The 21,668-nt window shown below is 40.3% G+C and overlaps 1 protein-coding gene across 7 annotated transcripts in view; it reads right to left on the reverse strand.

Annotated features, from left to right (window-relative positions):
- The window catches only part of LOC119647496 (serine/threonine-protein kinase NLK), a 361,344-nt gene that overhangs the window by 39,716 nt on the left and 299,960 nt on the right, over positions 1-21,668 (reverse strand). For all 7 annotated transcript variants that reach the window (XR_005248885.1, XR_005248883.1, XR_005248887.1 and 4 more), the window contains exon 3: positions 18,368-18,423. Coding sequence is in view for 2 of the 7 variants with exons in the window: in XM_038048455.1 (XP_037904383.1) it covers positions 18,368-18,423 (56 nt within the window). In the remaining 5 variants the exon portion in view is untranslated. The remainder of the gene's footprint in view (positions 1-18,367; positions 18,424-21,668) is intronic.

Here is a 21,668-nt window from a genome sequence, read left to right on the forward strand (position 1 = left end):
GGGAGTCTCTCGTTTTGAATTTAAATCGCTCTGATGGTATATTTATAATATGTAAAGCAATCTAGTTCCAGTGTTAGACAATTTAAAAAATGTTTGACGTAAGAGAGATTTCTCTATAAAGTTATGTAGAGATTCCTACTAAGTTGAAATCTTATACGCTTCCTCTTCCAATGTTACCCTAGAATTGTAAGCAAGATACAATCTCTAATTTGGAAAAATATGAGACAAGTTAGGAAACCGGAAGCTGAACGCTTCAGGTATGAAAGGTTTTGTGTATTTCTTTTATAAAGACATTTGAATGTGCATTTGTCCCATTAGTACGAAGCACGTAATATATGCATATATTCAGTATTGAATTTGCAAAGATACGACAAATTTGACCTATGGCGCTACAGTGAACTTAAGGGGGATTTTGTAGCCAATTACTAGAAATCATACTAACATACTATTATTAACTATATCTGAACAGATATCAGTATGGAGAGTACTTCGGAGCCAAGGCACCATATAGTGGAAGCCTCTTGATTTTTTTCAAATTTTTCGGTTGGGTCCGTTAAATAAATGGTCCCTTCCACTCCCCGCACTTACCACGTTTCAAACAAATGTCAAAACTAACACTGGCTCATCGAAACCTTTCATTTGATACCCCACATGACTATATTTGATCAAAAAAAATTACACCCTCCTTTTGCATGTATGGGAACCCCCTTAAATTCAATGTGGAATTATGTAACTCGCTGTATGCGTGAGCGTTCACAGTTCTCACCTTTCCAGCAACTTTCGTATAAATTCTACAATCATCTCTGAGAAAAATGCGTGTGACCCACAGCCAGACGTAAAAGCTTGGAAAGTGATGGTTACCGTAGCAGCACAAACTATACTGAAAACATCCCATTCCCAAGAGGCTTTTTGGCAAACAATGTATCCAAGGTGAAAGGGACATCTTAGCAATGCGTAATAAGCGAAAAAGAGATCCCAATGAAGAGGTACAATCACCCCAGCGGACAGCAAAACGCAAAAAGGAGAAACCAATACCGGCTTAACCTAGGAAGACAGGAGACGGAAGCTTATTGGCCCACCCGGAAAAGGCCATTAACCGCGCTGAAGACTCTACTTGGACTAAAGTAGAAAGTAAGAAATGGTTGCAAAACAAAAACCAACGAGCTGACGTACGCGGAGGTTTTGCGAAAAATAAAAGCAGATACCTCCCTGACTGAACTCAGTGGTAATGTTACGCGTATCAGACGTACGCAGAAAGGTGTTCTATTGATGGAGCTTAAAGCGGGTGAAGATGCAGGCGAAAACCTGCGGAAAAAAAAAGTCGCCACGAAATCCGAGATCTGTGAAGGCTTGCAATTTCAGTTACGACTACAATCAGTGAGCGAGGCCAACGTGCTACGACTTAGGAAGGCGTACGGTGATACACAGATAGCGTCGATAAGTCTTCCTGTCGAAGCAGCAGGCAAAGTTCATATTCGATGAGTGTTTTGCCGGATACGAGAGCAAAGTCAAGTGCATAAATGTTTTAAGTGCTGGCAGTTCGGCCACATTGCGAAAGCCTGTACCAGCTCACAAGACAGATTTAGTCTGTGCCGCAAGTGGGGAGAACAAGGCCATTTTACGAAGGATTGCGACGGAAAGCCCAAATGCGTGTTCTGTGTCGAAACGAAAAATAGCGGCAGCGCCCACATTCCAGGAAGTAGTAAATGCCCAGTGTTCAGAAAGGCGTTCATAAATAAGTACAAATGAAGTTTATGCAACTAAATCTGAATCACTGTCGAGCGGCCCAAGACCTGCTCTCCCAGAGCGTGTTCGAAAATAATGTCGACAAAACTATTGTATGCGAACAATATGAAAATCTACATAGCGGAGTATGGGTAGCTGACAAAAACAGCAAAGCCGCGATATGGAGCTGCGGAAGTCATGCTATAGAAGATGTGAAAAAACATTCCGTGAACGGATTTGCACGTGCCAAGATAGTAGGTATATATATCTATAGTTGTTACACAGTCCTGAACCTCACGCTGGAGGAATTCACTTTGTTGCTTCAAAAACTATCCCTTGATGCCAGAAGCTACAATCCCAAAATAATTGCTAGCGATTTCAACTCATGGGCAAAAGAATGGGGAAGCAGAAAAACAACTGCGCGCACAAAAGCGGATGTGTACTGAAGCTGATTCTGATCCATGGGGTGGCGCCTACAGGCCTGTAATGACATCGCTGAAAGGCAAGTACTCCCCACCGATTACCTGTCCCAAATTACTACAAAACAGTGGACACTCTCTTCCCAGAGGAAGTGAACTACACAAATCTGCCTAAAGTCCATTCAAACCCCGACGAAATTCCTGTAGCGGTAGAAGAGGAAATTTTTGATGCAGCAAGGAAATTCGCTGAAAATAAGACCCCAGGGCCGGATGGAATCCCGGATATCGCCCTGAAAATGTCAGCCAGAACAGCACCAGGTATGTTTGCCAAAGTTTTTACGGCATGCCTTAGAGAAGGAGAATTCGCCGAGTAATGAAAGTTGCAAAAGTTGATACTTATTCCGAAGCCAGGTAAACCATTGGGTGACTCCTCCTCATATCGACCGATATATTTGGTTAAAAGGCTCCTCGCTGTTGCGGAAAAGGAAGGAGGCTTATCCGACAAGCAATTCGGGTTTCGTAAGGGGAGATCAACCGTCGATGCAATCAAGATGGTGACTGGCCTGGGACATGGTGCGCAGTGGTGACACTCGATGTAAAAAATGCATTCAATACTGCAAAGTGGACGAAAATTGTAGAGGTACAGGCTCAGAAGTACATTGCACGCATCGTTGTTGCATTTCTTCTGGGAAGAAGATTATATTGCGACTCGGACGATGGACGGAAATTATTCCTAATGATGTGCGGCGTACCACAAGGGTCTGTCGTAGGTCCCTTAATGTGGTTAATTATGTACAATGGAATGCTTCCTAACGGCGTGACAACCATTGGCTTTGCGGACGATATCGAGGTAACATTAGTTGGAAAACCCTTAGACGAGATCGAAATCTACGCAAATGAAGCGATATCAATTCCTGGTTGAAAAAAATCAGTCTATCACTTGCTGAACATAAAACGGAACTAGTGCTAATCAGCAAAAGAAGGAAAGACACAACCGTGAAAATTAAAGTTGGTGAACAAGCAATTTACTCCCAAGAGTCGCTTAAATATTTTGGAGTAATGATTGACAAAAGGCGCAACTTTAAAAAACACAAACGCTGCAACTAAAGCGTCTTCCATCGCTGTAACGATCTCGAGGATACTACCGAACATTGGCGGACTAAGACAAAGTTGACGTCGTTTTATTTCAAGGGTAGTTAGTTCCGTGCTACTTTAGGCGGCTCCTATTTGGGCAACCGTTCTGGAAAACAAATCAAACTGCGGAATGGCGTATCGACTACGTTCACTCCAGGTATGCAGTGCTTATCGAACAACACGGCGGGAATCCATCGCAGAATGACAAAAGAGACGGAATGAGGCACAAACTGGCCGTTGGACCTACCGTATCATTCCACACATTCGAAGATGGATTGAAAGGAGCCACGGGGAACTAAGCTACGAGCTAACACAGTTTTTAAGTCGACATGGAGGTTATCGGGCTTATCTACATCGATTTGGACACGGCGAGTCACCATGCTGCCCAAGATGTAGTAACGTGGTTGAGAATGCAGAGCATGTTGTATTTGAGTGCCCAAGGTGTACAGTACACCGAAGTAGGCTGGAGGCGATCGCAGACAGACGCTTAACACCTGAAAATATAGTGGAGTTTATGTTGGAACCAAGTGGTAATTGAGCTGAAAATGATTCATCAACAGCTAAGGTATGAAGAACTGCGAAGAAAGCAAGAAAGGGAGCGAACAATAATATGCCGCAGTTAAGAACTGATCCAACCCCGCGATGCAATGCTTATAGCAGTCCCGTGGGGAGAGTGGAAGAAGAAGGAGGTAGTTTTAGTGAGTAGGAGTCTCACATAACTGCATGGGAGGAGCCAGCAGTAGGTTTTGAACCTTTCCACCTTCCAACGATGAAAAAAAAATACAGACAGACAGACAGTAAACCGATTTTAATAAGGTTTTGTTTTACTTTAGCGTATACGGAATCAGATGTAATTCCTAAATTTTTCATACCTGATGTGCTAGTATATAATGCCTATAATTTTAGCACTGAAATGTCCCTACTTGATAAAATCTTCAATTACACAAGAATTCTTCATTTTTTCCCGCACACCATCAAGATCCAATTAAACTACAATACCTCTCCGATATTCCCCATGTTGAGTGCAAAATTTTCTTCATATTCCTAAAAGATGATCTGAACTTATTTTAATGTTACCCAAAAATTCAACGGAAATGGATTATCAAAGCTTTAACGCTTTTTTAATGGGAGCCTCTTTATGGTGTCCTGCACGGTATGCTACAAGGAAGATAATACGTTTCACCCCTAGCACTGTTCGGTTGGCTGCCAATTAATTGATACCTTTAAGGCCTTGTGCCAACGCACATTCGTGTTTTCCCAGGACGTACGTAATATGTTGAATGCACAACTACAACTACTCAGTTCTCTAGAACAATGAATATATTAATTGATGTAATCTGTCGATTGTGGTTATAAATGTCAAAATCACTACCTGGCGTAATTGTAACTTGTTCAGTGACTCAACAGTAATCGACATTATCGATTCAAAGGTTTGATGCAATCTACTCAGCTGGATAAATTTCAACAATTGTAATGTTAATGTAATGTTAGTTGTTTCATTTAGCCTAGAATCTACTGTGAGTAATTCATCTGGATATGGAAGATTCGGGACTTTCCATCATCCACATGATATCTTCACTTGGCAGCAGATTTTGGATTACTTCTAGAGAGAAAGAATAGGAAACGCATCGCTGTGTAATAAGTCCTAAATATTCTTTCATTTTCCTCTATACTGAAGAAATAATTGATATGATTGATAATCTAATTTTATCATACATGACAGTCATAACATTCCTACTAATTTTATATTATTTCAAGCTAATACATTGGCTTTCCCTCCAAGTAAAAAAGGTAAAATTTCGCAAGTTCAAACCTGGCTAGCGCATCACGCGGTTGATTATTGATCCACCATTTTTATTTTCGGCAATAAGACGGGATCCTTGCGATGAACAACAATATTGTCATTATTTCAAAATCCGAAATTTTTTTTATTTTATTTTAAGTAATTAAGGGTATAAATACTAGAGGTGCGCGAAACACCTTAGTAGGTAATGTGATATCATATCACTCTTTGAAAAAAGTGATATCACAAACATCATCTTTGATTACCGTACATACTATGGTGTTATATCACCAACATTAAATATGAACCACTCGGCAGGCGATATTTCCACTAGAGTAGCTTGCCCTGCATTTATTACATTCGTAGCGTAAAAGCGCACCAGCCCCATATAAATAGATATCAGTGAAGAATGAATGAACTTTTCACGAGCATTATTTCACTTAGAAGTAATCTTGCTTGGGCATAAAATCGACATCATCTTGCCACAATAAGACCAGCTGACAGAACAGATTCCCAGCTGATAATCGGCATTGGCGCTCGGTAGTCATCTCAGACACTTGTACTACAAAATATTACGTAGATCAACGCCAAATATACATCCATCAGCAGCCACTATTCATTACCAAGCGATAAGATTAAAAACCAATTATTCACATGCACTTGAAATCATTTTCCAGTCCAAAACCAACCGAAAGAACAGGCAATTATAACTACAATATACAATACAAAGATTGTCAAGTGATGCTACGAAAAGGGATGATGCAAGGTGATGTTTTGTAATGTAATATCACATCAAAAAACATTATCTAACACATAAGTAATTTCACCATCTCTTTGGTAATGCGGTGATGTTAAGTTATGCGGCGATTTTGTAATGTTTGGTAACGTTAGGATCACGCTCAATGATGGTAATGTGGTATTACACTTTTATGATATCTCTAGTAAATACACCGAGAAACCAAATCCCTCTAATGCTTGGGACTCAATGCCTAAGAAAAGCACGAACTAAACACAGATCCTCTGCATTTTCTCTCAACTTTCGGATAAGTGTGTTTTTACGCCAAACGAGCTACAAAGCGGTGAATTGTTAGTAACATTGGAGGAGGAGGATAAATTAATTGTTGCCAAACAATCAAAAAGGTTCAATGTACAACGTGCCACTATAAAAAGAAGAATCTGATCCTTGGACTATGTTGTGAATCTGATCAATTGCGGAAGATTTTCTTTTTTATTTGCACACTGCGGGTAAGAAATGCATTCTTTACAAAAATGTTAAAACGAATCAGAACCATTTGCGAGGGGAAAGAAATACCACCATCGACAGAGCACGATTTCACGCCCGTAAGGTCTTCTTGGGTGTTTGGTGGGATATTCCAAGGGTTACCATGTTATAACGCTACCAAACCCTAGAGGTGGAAGTATACGGTGCCTAGTTAGAGCGTCCCGAGGCAGTGGTGAAGGAAAGACGTCCATTCCAGGTATCCAGCAAGTAGCATCATATTTCATCATGACAACGGTAGACCTCACACCGTTATGCTCACTCAGAGCAAAAGTTGCGGAACTAAGTCTCATTTCCGTACTCACCTAACTCTGTGTTCTTAGATTTCTCCTTGCTCCGCTCGAGAAACTTATTGACACATCGAAAATACATATCTACTTGCCTTATCATTATAGTGGGGTTTTTGATAGCATGGTTGAAAATTTATAATGTAGACTTCTTTTCCCCTTCCCAGAAAAACAATCCGATAACATAGATGAAATAGCACGCGCCAGAAATAAGGAGCATGGTTCGATGTTGAGATTATGAACATTAGATTCTGTAATGGCAGACCTGTTAATTGGAAGGCAGAAATGAGACATTCCCTTTGGGCTCGAAGTTTTTTCGAGGGCATGGCATAGAGGAACTTTACAAAACTAGACTAAGCAGCAATTTGGGAGGGGGAGAGGGATGCACATCATTTTGATCCCATGCCTCTGGTCATCACTATAAAGATTGAGGATATCCAAAGTGACTCAATTACAAGAGCCTAACAACCAAACTACCTAACAATAAAGTAGTGGCGAAAGCTGATCGTGTTGGTCCTCAAGCACCTAAATGCAGCCTGGCTTGTTACACATCATTTGAGATTTTAAAGGTGAACCTACAACATATTATTACAAGTTGGAAGATGATAAGGATTTTCTTCGGGTTAGCCTAGCTGCTCCTAACATACATGCTATAGAAAGGATAATTTGTATTCAAAAAATGATACCTTCAAACAAACACGTATAGATCAAGTCTGCAATTTGATAGTTAATAAAGCAATCAACACCCCAGACAAGTATCATATTATAACTAGAGACGCAAAAAATATGTCTGAAAATGTCATGGTAGGAAGGGAGTCTCGCATCACTGACACCTGAAGAAGAGGAAACGTCGGATGAGGATACCGCCTGTCTTGGATCTTTACTTCGCGGTAACGGCATTCGGGTTTGCGAGTGATCTGACCTCATGGGCACAGTCGAGTCGTTATTTTTTTTTTCATTTTAACTTAGCAGCCATTTACAAAACTTGTCGCGGATTTCTCAACATTAACGGATTTTCCAATCCGTCCGAGGTGAAGTATTCAAAGTATCTTAAAAACCCAACATACCTTATCGAGCCTTGCAAACAGAGAACATCTTTCGCTACTTTTCTGTGTTTTTTGAGGCTAACCAAGATGGTCTTCTGATCATCGTCAAATCCATTGAAGCCTTACACACTACCGACAAACCTATGATTAAAAATTGTATTGACTTCGAAATTTGAAGGATGTGTTTATTTTTCGAATGTAGAATTACAATGGGGTTCAGCTGAACACAAATATGAATAAAGCCGCTTATGTACCTCCAAAGTAAAAGTAACTGATGATGATGAAGGAAAAGTCCTGAAGAGGGGAACAACTAATCCCAGGAATACGGCATTTGTTGAGTAAAATCGCGTTATATCCAAAAAGCAACCAAAATTTATTGAATGGCTACAGGTTTTCCCCGGTGTGACCAATAAAGGAAAATTCCGGTTTACCTCTTCCGAAGATTTTATTCGATGTTGACGTTCGATTTCTGAAATTATTATTACTGACTACTATATAGGCTGGGTCGAATAAAGAGGAGAAATCTTCATAAGATTACACTCAATTGATTGTGTAAATGTCCTTCTACTTCATTTTATCATTGATTTTGTCGGTTAGAAATCAACCCACACTATCAAAATTTTTAAAATTTTAGGTTTAGTGAGAAAAGAAGGAAATCAAATACGAAAAGTACATTTTTGACCAAGAACTTACTTATATTGAAGTTCAGTTACAAAACCCCATTCAACTCATCCGTAGTCATTCTGGAAGGATATCCTCAATAAAATGTTCCTTGCCATTTGCAACTAGCTACGTTTTAGCAAGGTGTAAGCTTATGCTGGAATAAGCTCATCCTTCGCGATATTGATATGGCAATTCATTTCATCCTTAAGAATTCCACAATGTCTTTGTGGAAATTTCTCATCATGTTCTACTGACCAGTTCATGACACTTGTAAAATGACAACCGGCTTCTGGTCTAAGCCTGCTTCTCAAAATTCTAGACGTCCTCGTGCAAGGATCCAATTACTTTATTTGAACATGTTCTTCCCGCCCTGGCATAGTCCATCGCTCTATCGACGAAGGAGGTAACCAGGCATTTCAAGAATCCTTTTCCCTCTGGAGTTTGACTGAAGCATGCCCCATCCAAAGACACTGGCATTAAAATTACCGCTTACCAGGCTTCGTCCCTCCGTACTCGAAACGGCGTCCTCCAGAGCATCAAGACGATGCCAAAATTCTGGCATCGTCCCGAACCCAGATGGCAGCGATGTCCGATAAGTCGAGATGCCATGAGGTCGCGTTCGTGTTTCGATATCGCTCGCTAATTAGCACTAGATCAACATTTACTTCCGCAGCGAACTGTGCTAGCAGTTAATTGTAAATGCGTTTGTAAAATGTTAATTTGTAAAATGCGGTTCATGCCATGAAGATTGGACACCGTGTGCCACGCTCTCACCAGACGCGACACCTGTAGAGAACGCAACTTTCGCTTTCATTACAGGTCTCCACTTGATGACCTACTTGATCGCATCTCCGGCATGCTGTCCTCCTGTCCAGTTCCTTGGAAGCGGCTGAGGTGTGTCCATAGTCTAGACACCTGTAGTACTTGGTGGGAACTATCCGCATTCGTACCCTGCATACAGCCCATCCAATTTTGAGTCTCCCGCTACTAAGGGGTTTCCTCGCATATTGCTCGGGGACTTACACTGCGGCGAGTGTTTGGCCTGGAGCATTTACAGAGGTGATGCCTATCCGGGCATTGGTTACCTCTGGAGATTGACGCTTTATCGCCTCTTCCACTTCCACCTTTTTGTGAGGCAGTCAAAATCGCGGATTTCTAGGGAGCACATGGGCTCTAGGCTGGAGACAAGAGCAAAACGTACTATTGCTAGGCGTCCCCAGTTCGATGAGGACTCCGCCACACCTCGTTTTCCGTATGGAAGACACCTCTGCTCCATTGTCTTCGGGTTTGTCTTGCCTTACGTCGGTTTAATAAGCAGAGCCGGCGGTCTAGTCCTTCTTCGTTTCCTCCTCTTTTGGTTGGCCGTCTTCTTGCGTTTGGACAGATTTGTCTCTGATGGCGTAGTCGGTTGTTTCCTTTTTTCCTTCTTCGCCTTCTTTTTTTGGATTCTGAATATTGCCCTAATAGACCTCTGATAGCGGGCTTTCTCATCCATTTGGATTAAGTGACCCGCCCGCCACTGTTAATGGAGCCTGATTTTCTCAATGATTATACAGTCGCGATATCGCTCATATATTCGTATTTCGTCACTATGCAGGTGTCGAAATATGAACATACTCAGCTGTAAACTGTCACGTCATCAGAACGACAACTGCGCTCCATTGTACAAATTGGAAGAAAGTCGAATTTTTCTCTTCAAGATGGCTTCCTCAAAGAGTTTAGCGGTTTGTATTTTTAATGTACAAATTTCTTGGTGAGTGGTTTTTCATAGCCGTGAAAGAAAAAATATGCTGCACATTGGAAGCGCGCGATACCCCCTTACCATTATGTTACATGTTCAAATCAACGGCCCATTTTCAAAAACCACCACACCGAAAATAAAATGGTGATGATGCCTCTATATGACATCTAGACCACAGAGCAATGTGAATTCCAAAATTTACTCAAATAAAGTTAATATTAGTGTCTTACTAACTTGTGTTAAGTTACTGAGAAATTACAGTAACATAGGCCACAACATTGAGCATCATACTGAAAAATTTGATGGGAATCATTATTAGCGGAACTACAAAAGCCGAAATAAGTATTTGAGTATAAAATCACAATAGGTAGCGTTACGTTGTAAATCGGATTGAAAATCCTGAAAAGAATAGTCGAATTGAAAAGCTTTATAAAGCAATAGCACGTAAAATCCCACCTATAAGGGAATTGTTTCATCTGGAACTTCAGGCATGTTCATTTAAAAAGATACTCGGTAAAGCAATACTAATCCTTTGTAATATCCATCACAATTCTCTAAATAATCAAATATTTGAGTTAAGAACTGCTGACCCAAGTAGATTAGCTAGAAAAGTGTGATAGCCACTGTGATCTTAGAGAAATATACGAATTGCCGATTAGACCTTCTGTCACTTTAGATGAAAACGAGGCTAGACAGCCAATAACCTCAACTTTCGTACAGAACTCCATAAATGATTCTAATCTAATATGAATGCGTGATAGATTGTCAAAAATAATAGTAGATTTCCACAGATCGGCCTGATGTATACTATAAAGAAGGACGAAAGGTTTTGTCGAGTTTGTGTAAATTTTATAGTCGATTGACAGGTGATAGATTTTCCGTTCGAATCTCCAATAAATTTCAGTTATTGTACTAAACGAGTTGTTTATATATATTTCGCTGATAAACTGAAATATATTCACTGAAAAGATACCCCCCCCCCCCCCCCACACAATTATATAACCTACATATCTCTTTGACAGCATCACATTTCCCAAAAATAACGTCAACAATTTTAGCATTCAAAGGGCAAACATTTTAGCTTGAAGCAAATTGAAAAACGTTTCCAAATATTGCGACCTATTTGAAACCCAAAACCACGAAAAGTACAGAAGTCAACTCTTACCAACCCCAACAACGCCCGCCCTGGACAACTAAATGTAATCAGACACAACATCCTAATGCGTGTGAACTTTGCCCAGTCACAGGCTGAAAAAACAAAAAAGCATAATAAGGTCATTATCCTTTTCATGTCTAGGCAATGTCCCTTGTGACCGACGCTGATAAGTATACTTGTTCCTATTTATTGAATACAATTCTACCCAACATCCCTTACATTACATAATACAAATAGAAACAAAAGCTCCGGGCGTTACATTAACAAATTCCAAATGATGCTTCATTTTCTTTATATCTTCATCTCCTTGTGCCATAAAGATATCATAACAAACGTAATTCATTGTGGGTTTTTTCCCATGACATTTAGATTTAGATTTACTTCAATTTCAGGATGAAATTGGCCAAGGACAGAGAAATAGGAAATTATGGAAAGCATTTGGAAGCTTCGAATCCGATTTAACAAGGAATTTCACCGAGGAGAGAGCAGAAAAGTTGGAAAGTAATAAATAATTTCAGCAGAAATGATATTGTAATCATTTCAATTCTTCCGGAGATATTGTTCCAAATTTTCTATTTAGATGGATTTAAGGGAAAATATCTTGAATTTAAACCAGAGTTAGCCCTAAAATGGAAACTGTAATCTCAAAAATAAGACATGAAATTGTCTTTCTTTTGCTTGATTCTTTTTCGTATGAATTCACCCTACTACAACTCGGTTATTTCGTCAATTGGCGCTTTGCTTAGAAGCTCTGATACAAATGATTTCCATCTTACCTCAAGGATTGATGGATAAGTCAGACTTTGGATTTAGCTATTGTAAACCTGCAGACAGGCGAAATGATTGTTAATTCTTGACAACTCCAACCAAGCTATTCCATGAAATTCAAATCTTAGAGTTTCAACATGAGATTCCCCATCGGTATCGCATACGGCTGCCCTATCTTCACCGTTCTATCGGAAGGCTTTTTTAAATCAACTCCAAAACATAGGATAAACTGTAAATTTAATATTCAGATGTAGCGAAAACACGAAAATGTAAAACGGAACGGTATACGATCCGTTTGGTCCATACCCCATATAGATTCCACGTCCTTCCTTTGATATGTTAAGCTGTCTCCGGCAAAGTATATCCAAAATCCTCATCCACTTCATTCGCTACAGCACAACAATTTATGAATTCAATTTACCCCAAAATTCTTAGTTCCTTTACTCGATACCTAAATCTTAAAATGAACTAATTCCAAAATCCGTTTAACTATAGTTTTCAATAATTAATATGTTGTGATGCTATCGTTGCCACTATGAACAGCTAGATGGATGGTAGAGGATATGAATGGATAGACTGACGATTGCACTATCGAGAGCCAGCGTCGTACCAGTAGAACGTCATACAGCTAAGCGAGAAGGAAGGTACAGGCCACATTGGTTGTGGCAGGCGAAAAATAAACAGTGACGTATTTTTACAGCATCAATTAACTGACAGGGGAATAACAGTTGAAAGAGAGAACAAAAGGAAATGCTATGAGAATGACATTCCTCTGAACTGATTCCATCGCATTGTAGCAACTTGAGTCGGGATAAAGTGTCAAGGTTTCACAGAAGCTGCTCTAATCATTAGGCAAATTAACAACAGCAAATAATTTTAAGGATAGGTACCTAGAGCATCATTCCTAAAACAAGAAAACATAAGTCGGTCCAGGATGGAGCCATGAGGTACCTCAGATAAATAAAAAGGGGTCTAAGTAAGATCTCAACAAAGAGAAAATAGCCAATAGAAATCCATAAGAGTGGTCAACGAAATTAGAAGCTTTCGAGAAATAAGTATCGATTGCAAAGACACTCTTCTTTGTATTCAGAGACTTCGCGACGAAGTTGACTACAATCGAGTTACCGCGTTGAAATCCGTGCTGGTCTTTCACAATAAGATAGTCGAAATGAAGCGAAAAACAGTTTTTTACGCTCTAAGGACATCGCAGATTCTACAACGAACCAACATATTTATATGTTTCTATATATATATAACTATAGTTGCTTTTCATCCTGGGTGGGGTATAGTGCGCCAACCACGCCTACACGCCATCGCTCGCGATAACCTGAAATACCTTTCAGCTTCCCCCACGACTTCCCGAGGTGCCCGCACTCGTCCTATACTGTTCTGCGCCAAGTGCCCTTGGAGCGACCCACCCGTCGGCCATCTTGGGAGAGTGGATTCCACTGCATGGCATAGCTAGCAATGCAATTGTCCCCCCCCCCCCCCCCCCAAATGTGTGACCTATCCACTGCGACTTGCGTCTTCCGATCACAGCCTGTGCGCCGACCAAGTTCCTCATTTGTGATAGAGCCAGGCCAGCGCACTCCGATGATATGACACAGACAAGAATTAAGAAAAGCTTCAAGCTTTTGCGTAACAGCGGATTTTCCTTTCCATGTGCTACTCCCATATAGCAATACAGAAAGAACACTAGCACAGAGCAGTCTCAACTTGATCTTAATGTTAAGATAACGACATTTTCATATTTTAGGCAGGGCAGTGAAAGCGAATCTAGCGCTGTTAATGCGTCGAGCAACATCTGTCGGCAAAAACTACGCTTCCTAGATATACAAATTGATCGACACTCTGACCAGTAATGTAGATAGGGAGAGGGCGATGGCTCGTCAAATTGAAAACCATGGTCTTGTTGGGGTTCAAATCCAGAGCCACATGGCCAAGGTCATGACCTCATGGGAGATCAAATAAATGTCATCAGCGGAAGGATGTCATTGTCCATTGAATTTCTCCACCTACTCCAGACAAAGCAGCATGAAGAGTATCTTCGACAACTAGAAGATATAATACCGGTACCAAAATGCAACACTCTTGCGCTGCTAGACTTTGGATCTCAAAATCCTCCGAGATTTTACCTCGGTGCAGCACGTGACATTTGGCGCAATCATATGTCGCTCTGATAATAGCTAGTAGTTTCTCCGGAATGCCACTCCTGCATAGAGTACTCCAGATAAACTCCCTGTTCACGCTATCGAAAGCGTTCTCGAAGTTGATAGGGAGCAGGTGCAGCGAAGATTTAAATGCCGCGCACTGTTCAAAAATGTTCCTTAGGGTGTTCATGTAGTCAATACAGAAGTATACGGAGCGGAAACCAACTTGTTATTTGTCGATTAAGCTTTCGAAGTGTTCTTTGATGCGTTCCAGGATTATTGTAGCTATTATCTTTACGACGGCAGGAAACACGCAGATACCCCCCTCCAATTGCCACATTTAAAGCACCATAGAAGGGCTTTGGGATCTTGACGATCATCCCCTTCTTCTACTCCTGGGAAAGGTCACAGATTCTCAAGATTTCCGTCGAATGAAGCAACAACTGCAGGTGCAGCGTTAAATAACTCTGCGGGGAGACCGTCAAGCCCAGCTTAATTTCCCTTCTGTTTGGAGGAACAGTCCGTATCCGCATGTTACGGTGACTAGCAATTTCGTCTACACGAGGAGGAACCTCATCATTTGTAATACGGTTAAGAACGGTGGTGAAGCGTTCTTTCGGTTCTTCGTGGACGAGAGTCGACCGGTGGCGCACCTCACGTGCGTGCTTTCGTGATGCGGTACATATGTAAATTTCTGAAATCACTGCGTTCTGCGGCAGCAACTAACTAATTGACTCCAAGAACATTTTTAATGGCGACTTAGTACTTATCGATATTCAGACAGGTTACCCTGGATATATGCCGTCCGACCTGCAAGGTAATTTCCCCACTATCGAGCAACAGCTGGATCATAAAGGCGGCCACTGTTGAAATTAGCTCTATAACCCTGCAAAAAATGACGAGCGCAAAACGCAAGCGACAATTGTAATGTTCCTTAACTTGGACCGGCATGCTGCACTCAGAAACCTGGGGAAACCGGCTCCCAGGTCAAGCGAGCGCACCTTGCGGTAATCTTCAGTAACAATCCGACACCGGATTCGCGTCTGCTATCACTAGGCCGCAAGTGGCAGAGGAGTACTCTTCAAAGTGTCAACACTTCGCTTAGGCCCGGAATGTGCACCTTATATTAAAATGCTCACTCGAGTTGGAGAAACCGAGAGAGGACTTTCGATACAGTTTTCGAGGAGCGTGCGCACATTCGAGAAACCAATCACAAGCTGTCGAGAGTCCCAAAACCTCTACTGCTGAGATACTGAGATACGCCGTGTTTACTTGAATTCGCTGGTCGAGGATGCAGTAAGCGAATGGTCTTAGCTCCTACACAATGGAGTCCCTACAGGTTCGACCTATTCTAGGGATCCCCTTCGAGAATGCTTGCCTCATATATCCGATAGGTGGTTGTCAGTGCTGAATTGCACAGGAATCAACCAACACTTTGAGGAACCGGGATAGCCTTGTGATAGTGCACTTCCTCGAAAGTTCCCTTCGGGCCAGTTGTTTCCTTACGGCTTTTGCTGATACAAAAAGTTGCCGGAAAGAACCGGTCCCAAAGGCTGCAGAGACGTTAGATAGGCAACGCATCCATTAGAATAATTGTTAAACATGCACTTGATATAAATGGGTATATCCTCCTAAATATAGGAGGAAGTTGATGGCCATCTCTGCTTCTTATTGGTGGCCCCTTAAAAAGCTTGGAAGGTAAGCCCTTAGAAAGGAATTCACCGAAGTCCTTTTTTCTCTTGTATTTAAGGCGATTTTCAATAAGATTGCAGCATCCATTAAGCAGTTTCCACTTTGCACATCATTTTTTAAACGGCCTTTGTATAATCCGAATAGACAGACGAATACAATGTAATCTGAAGAAGTCATACTTTTTCTATTTACTTTATACTTCCTCATGCATGTCGTCCCCGCATTCTATGGATGACTATCCCTAATTTCCCAGGTCATGAGATGCCGAGGTAGAGTGGAAATCGGGGAAGGTTTTCTCTGTTTTCGGTCACCTATTCCGGATTATGAGTTGCTAGCCTCCAGTGATTCCGGGCGTCACCGGTTTCTTCAATGTGAACCATAGCTCTGCTCTTCTGTTCGGAAAAAAATTGGAGACGATTGCTAGTTTCCCCTGATTTGCGGGTTCATTACAACCTATTCATAATGGAACAAACGAGACGAGCATTCACACATTCAAGAAAGCCTACTATGTAACTAAATAACAGGCATACAGTCGATAAATAGTTAAAATTCTGAGTAACAACCAAATCGCGTGCATCCCTCAAAATATGTGCAACATCTTACTAACTCACTTAGTTAATTGATGAACTGAGATGAACGGTATCTTTTACTAACTAAATCTATTTATTTAACCCATTTTCTCACGAATAAAACTATAATAACAATCGTTGGCGCAACAATCCAACTGGATTAGGGCCTTGATGGGCGTTAGATTACTTCATTCAAGACCGTAACGGTACACTATAGGGTTACAGTACACTATAGGAGGCAATGTGGTCAGCATTGCGCCTGCCCGAGATTATTACTCTGATTTGACTCAGGTACTCATTCACAGCTGAGTCGACTGGTATTCAACGTCAAATCACGATACAAGTCTCACTGTCACCAGTGAGACACAAAAAACTAATAACTCTTATTTTTAATAGGGTTAGATACCATATATGATAACGAAAATGACGTTCATTTAAAAAGCTGCTAAGTGGAGATGCGTAAAACATTACGTTTCCACGCGAAATTCATTTTCGAGGTAAGTGGAATTACATAAAAATATCACAAACGTCATCTTTCATTGCCCTAACCATATATGTGATGTCATATCACCAACATCACAAATTATACTCGGCAGCAAATATTATCAAATATTACTTACCACTAGCGTTATACTTGACCTGTATTCATCACATTCGTAGCATAAAATTTACGGAAGCGCCAAGTGTGTATGAAGGAAGGGTGAATCCTTCAAGCAAGAGAAGTAAACAACCCTCTCTCGTATACTACAGCAATATATTTACACACGCAAAGAACAGTGAATATTTGCTCTTGCAATCGAACATTACTTATCAATCCCCACAGTTCCCGGCGATGCATTACAGTATTATTCGGTGATGTTTAGTGATGTCTTGTGATACGATATCATATTGGCATGGAGGTTACAAATTATTACCTATCACAAGAGTAATATCATCATCATTTATCTACTGAGTGATGATGGGATGTTGTGTTGTTAAATAATATTGTGATGCTAAGTGATGTTGTAATGCAACTGGATTGTGCTCGGTGATGGTAATGTAATATTACACTTTAGGGTAGTATTACATGTGTGATGTTACATACATCACCTACGCATCTGAGCTGGGTCTACTTCTACCTATCAATAAAATCACAATCAATTATACTTTGTTATTGTTTAGGATAAGTGAGGCATCCTAAGTCCGCATCCACTTGATGTTGGACCGGACCAAATATGCTTTGTTGCCACATATCTTACCAATCAATCGAAAAGACGAAATGCTATACAAATCTTAATATAGATAATTGTTTGCAGAGTAAGTACGTAATGCCCGTTCAAAAAAAGAAACAAGGATTAGCGCCGATATATTTAGTCCAGTACCATTGGACCTTCTATAGTCCCAAAGCCCAGCAATTTGTTCTCACACCTGGACCTAATTACGAACTTCCGAATATCGACATCCATTACTTAATTTACACTTGCCTACCTGGCAGCAACACAAATTAATACATTAAAATATCTCCATCGGAGAAAAAAGTTTCCACACTGTAATTTTTTCGTTTACGTCTCCTGCTGGCTCCATAATAATGAACTTAATACACCTTAAGCCCCAAACTTTACTACTAAGCCTCATCGGTTAAATTAAGTGTTCGCCGATGACTTCCAAGCCCGGTCATAATAGTTAGTCGGGATGGCGAAACTTGTGTCGATAATTGAGACCAGTACGATCCAATTATTCTTTGCCTTCAGGATCCGAACACGTAGTAGCTTTAAAAAAGAACCTGAACAAATTAACCGTCCTTGCTTCTATCTTAATCGTTAAAGTAGCAACATGCGCCCTAAGACTAGATGAAACTCTTCAATTCAGCACAGCATCGTGCTTCCAACTCCAATACTTGCTACGCTTTATGAATTTGCTGTGCCGTTGTTCCGTTGAAAGTATGCACTGCACGTTTTTTTATTAGAAAAGGATACATTTCCTGGAAGAAGTCCAAATGTGGTGGCTGCAGGATATCCAATGCTGAGAGTACCTGGAAAAGAAACATAAAAGAGAAAAGGTGAATTTTCGTTTGTAAACAGAAAGTGTAATATTCAAACCGGATGAAAGGGCGGAAGTTGGTTATATGAGTTTCGCAAAGTAGCGTTGCTGCTGGTGATATTAGCAGCACTCCTGGAATACATTGATGAGATTAGGGGATCCGTGGTTAACGTGAAGAATGTCGAGTAGCATCCTTAATTGGGAGGAGAAGGTTCGCACAAGTTGTAGGAATGTTTGCAATATAAGTTTTGCCCAGATTCATTGAGGGAAATTCTTCCGGGAATTTCGTGTTTTGTATGAAGGGAGTGTCATATTTTTTTGAATTTTGATGAAAATATGGGTGAACCGTTTCAAATGTTTTTTTTAAACTTCAATTAATGGTGGGAAAATCAGGATAATTTTTTTAACGTTCACGAAAACAGAACAGTGAAAAACAGTTACACCACTAGATTAATGGTGAAGATACGAGTCAATGTAGCATTTAATTTCTAACCAACGCAACTGCTGAAGTATTCCAAAACACTCCTTAAAAACCCAAATATTCTGAAACTTTGCAAAATTCTATTCGAAATTCCGATCACATCCACCAACCTGCAATCACCATCACATCCACTACATCACAAAAGTTACATTGCATCGAGGAATTCAGTATCAGAACTTCATCCGCTCCCGGCCAGGATTTCTCTATTAAACAAGGTGTCCAGGCAAAATGGCACAGCTATACATAGTATCACATGACCATATTCCCAGCTCAGTTTCCTCTCTTGTCTGATATTATTCTGAAATTCCGGCAGTTCCGGATATACGAAATAAAATAGAGCAGAAATCTTTCTCCAGTAACGTTTCGTTTGTATCCTTTTTTTGTTGTACCTCTGGGTATGAGTCATTGGTATGCAGTGTGCTGCAACGATTTGCTGATACGCTGCATATATTTTACCTCAACGAATGTTATTGTGCTTCTACGAGAAATGCAGGCATTTAACAGTTATTAGCATGAATATGCTTCAGGCAAAGAGTTTATGCCGGTGAAATGTGGTGAATTTCTCTGTTCTGAATATGATAATGAAATTCGCTTCGTTCCTTCAGTTAAATGCAAGATTTTAATGTAAAAATTTCATAACATTCTCTTCTGGCAGAGCATTTCAGGACAATACAACAACGGAAACTGTTGGTAGAATTCATTTCCCACATTTTAAATCGTGTGCATGTATGCGTTTACAAACATATGGATGCACCTAAACATCTCCAGGGAGTGCACCACAGAGTTTTCCGCTATCTGGTCTCAAACAACAAAACAGAACAAAACAATAGAATAATTACAAAAATGAGTTGATTTCAACTACGGACCATCTGTAGTTGAAATTAACCCATTTTTGTAATTATTCCACAGAATTTAGCTATTTTGTTTATAGAGAAGGAAGACTGAACCACTTTGTGTGCCATAAATTTTGAAAAGTTGAAAGGACGATTCATGATATTTTTATTGGCATATAGGACAATGAAGCAGGACTTTGGAAATAATTGTTCCATCCGGAAAAACAAATCAGAAGCCGTTTCAGATATGAAAATTTCATGATTTTCTTATATCATGGCACGTATACCGTTTTGATGCGGATGCAATTGCATATTACCCTTTAGTATGTTAAATTGTTCACTTCAACATAATACTACGTTCAAAACCGCTTCATTATGGCAAGAATTAAAAAAAAAACAGAATTCGGCCCAACTATAAATTCGTTAATAATGGCAGGATTTGCACGAAACTTTCCAATATTATCGCTTGTTATTACTTGTGCTATTATGTTTCCAGAATAAACATTAAATTCTCAAAATATAATCAAATACTATTAAGTAAAAGTACATATGTTGAAACCATTCTAATTTTCTTCAAATTTCAAGGTTTTGAAGGCCTTTCAGAACAAGTAACATCTATTCACCGTACGAGTATAAAATTCAAACGTCAGCTCTAATTGCTAGGCTGCTTTCTGCGGTTTTGCATCCCTTCCTTAGGAGTTCATCCGCCCTCTCAGTGCAATCTTTATCTATTTCGACGTCATTTCGTCGTTGACCGATAGAATTTTGAGGTTTGCTGGCATTTCCATGGGATGATGACTTTTAATAGATCTTAACTGTCACAGAGAGTATGAGGTTTAACATATCGTACTTTCTCAGTAGATTTTCCCGCACACATAAGCTTGCAAAAACAGTGGTACGTTGATCTAGTGGCTAGGACATGTATAATAGTATCCTGATTGTGCGGCGATATTTAGTGCCTTGGATACATTCCATGTAGCTTAACTCAAATCCTGTCTTCTATCATTCCATCCATCATTCCATTTCAAAAGTGATTTGGTAATATAGCATCACCTAGCATTAGCGTTTTTCGTAGTACAAGTCGCGGCTGCAGTTGTCGATGCCGACGCCGAGTATCGGGCTGGCTTTAAGTTGGCTTCGGGCTGGCATGGGGCTGATTTTTTGACTCGCTTTGGATTTCCTTTAGGTTGGCTTCAGGCCTATTTTTGGGCTAGTTTCGGGATGGCATTGGGTTTGTTTAAGGTGGTTAATTTCGGGATGACTTTTGGACTGGTTTCAGAGTGGCTTTCGGTTTGCTTTAGGTTGGCTCCGGGTTGGTTTTGGGTTGGCTTTGGGACTGTTTTTGGGTTGGCTTTGGCTTGCTTTAGGTTGGCTTCGCGATGGGTTTCAGTTGGCTTCGGGATGGCTTTTCGACTAGTTTCCGGCTGGCTTAGGGCTAGAAAATAGTTTCTGATGCATGTGCATATGGAGATGCAGATTCTTGGCTTTAAGTTATAGATTGTAATGTTAGGGATTAGAATAAATGTCGGTGTGTTGATATCGACTATCAGTTGCGAATCTGACCCCTGGGCCAGCTTCGATGTGAAATGTGATTATGATTTTGTATGTCATAAGCAAACTTTGATTATGCCAAGCAAAGATAACATCTAAGTAAAATAACGCTCGTTCGCAAAAATCACGATTACCTGTTCTTTGCATGTGAAAATATTGTACTATCTATTATCCTATATCTATATATATGGTTTTTTTTCCTCCTCTTGTATGAGAAGTTCATTCCTTCTTTAATGATACTTGGCGCTGTCGTATAATTTACGTTTTCAATGTAATAAATGCATGCCAAATTATTCCAGTAATAAGTAATATTTGATACTATGGGCTGCCGAATGTTGATGACATAACATCGTATGTACGATTAAGGTAATG

The sequence above is a fragment of the Hermetia illucens genome, chromosome 2 (genome assembly GCF_905115235.1).
Source record: "Hermetia illucens chromosome 2, iHerIll2.2.curated.20191125, whole genome shotgun sequence".
NCBI classification, from domain to species: Eukaryota; Metazoa; Arthropoda; class Insecta; order Diptera; family Stratiomyidae; genus Hermetia; species Hermetia illucens.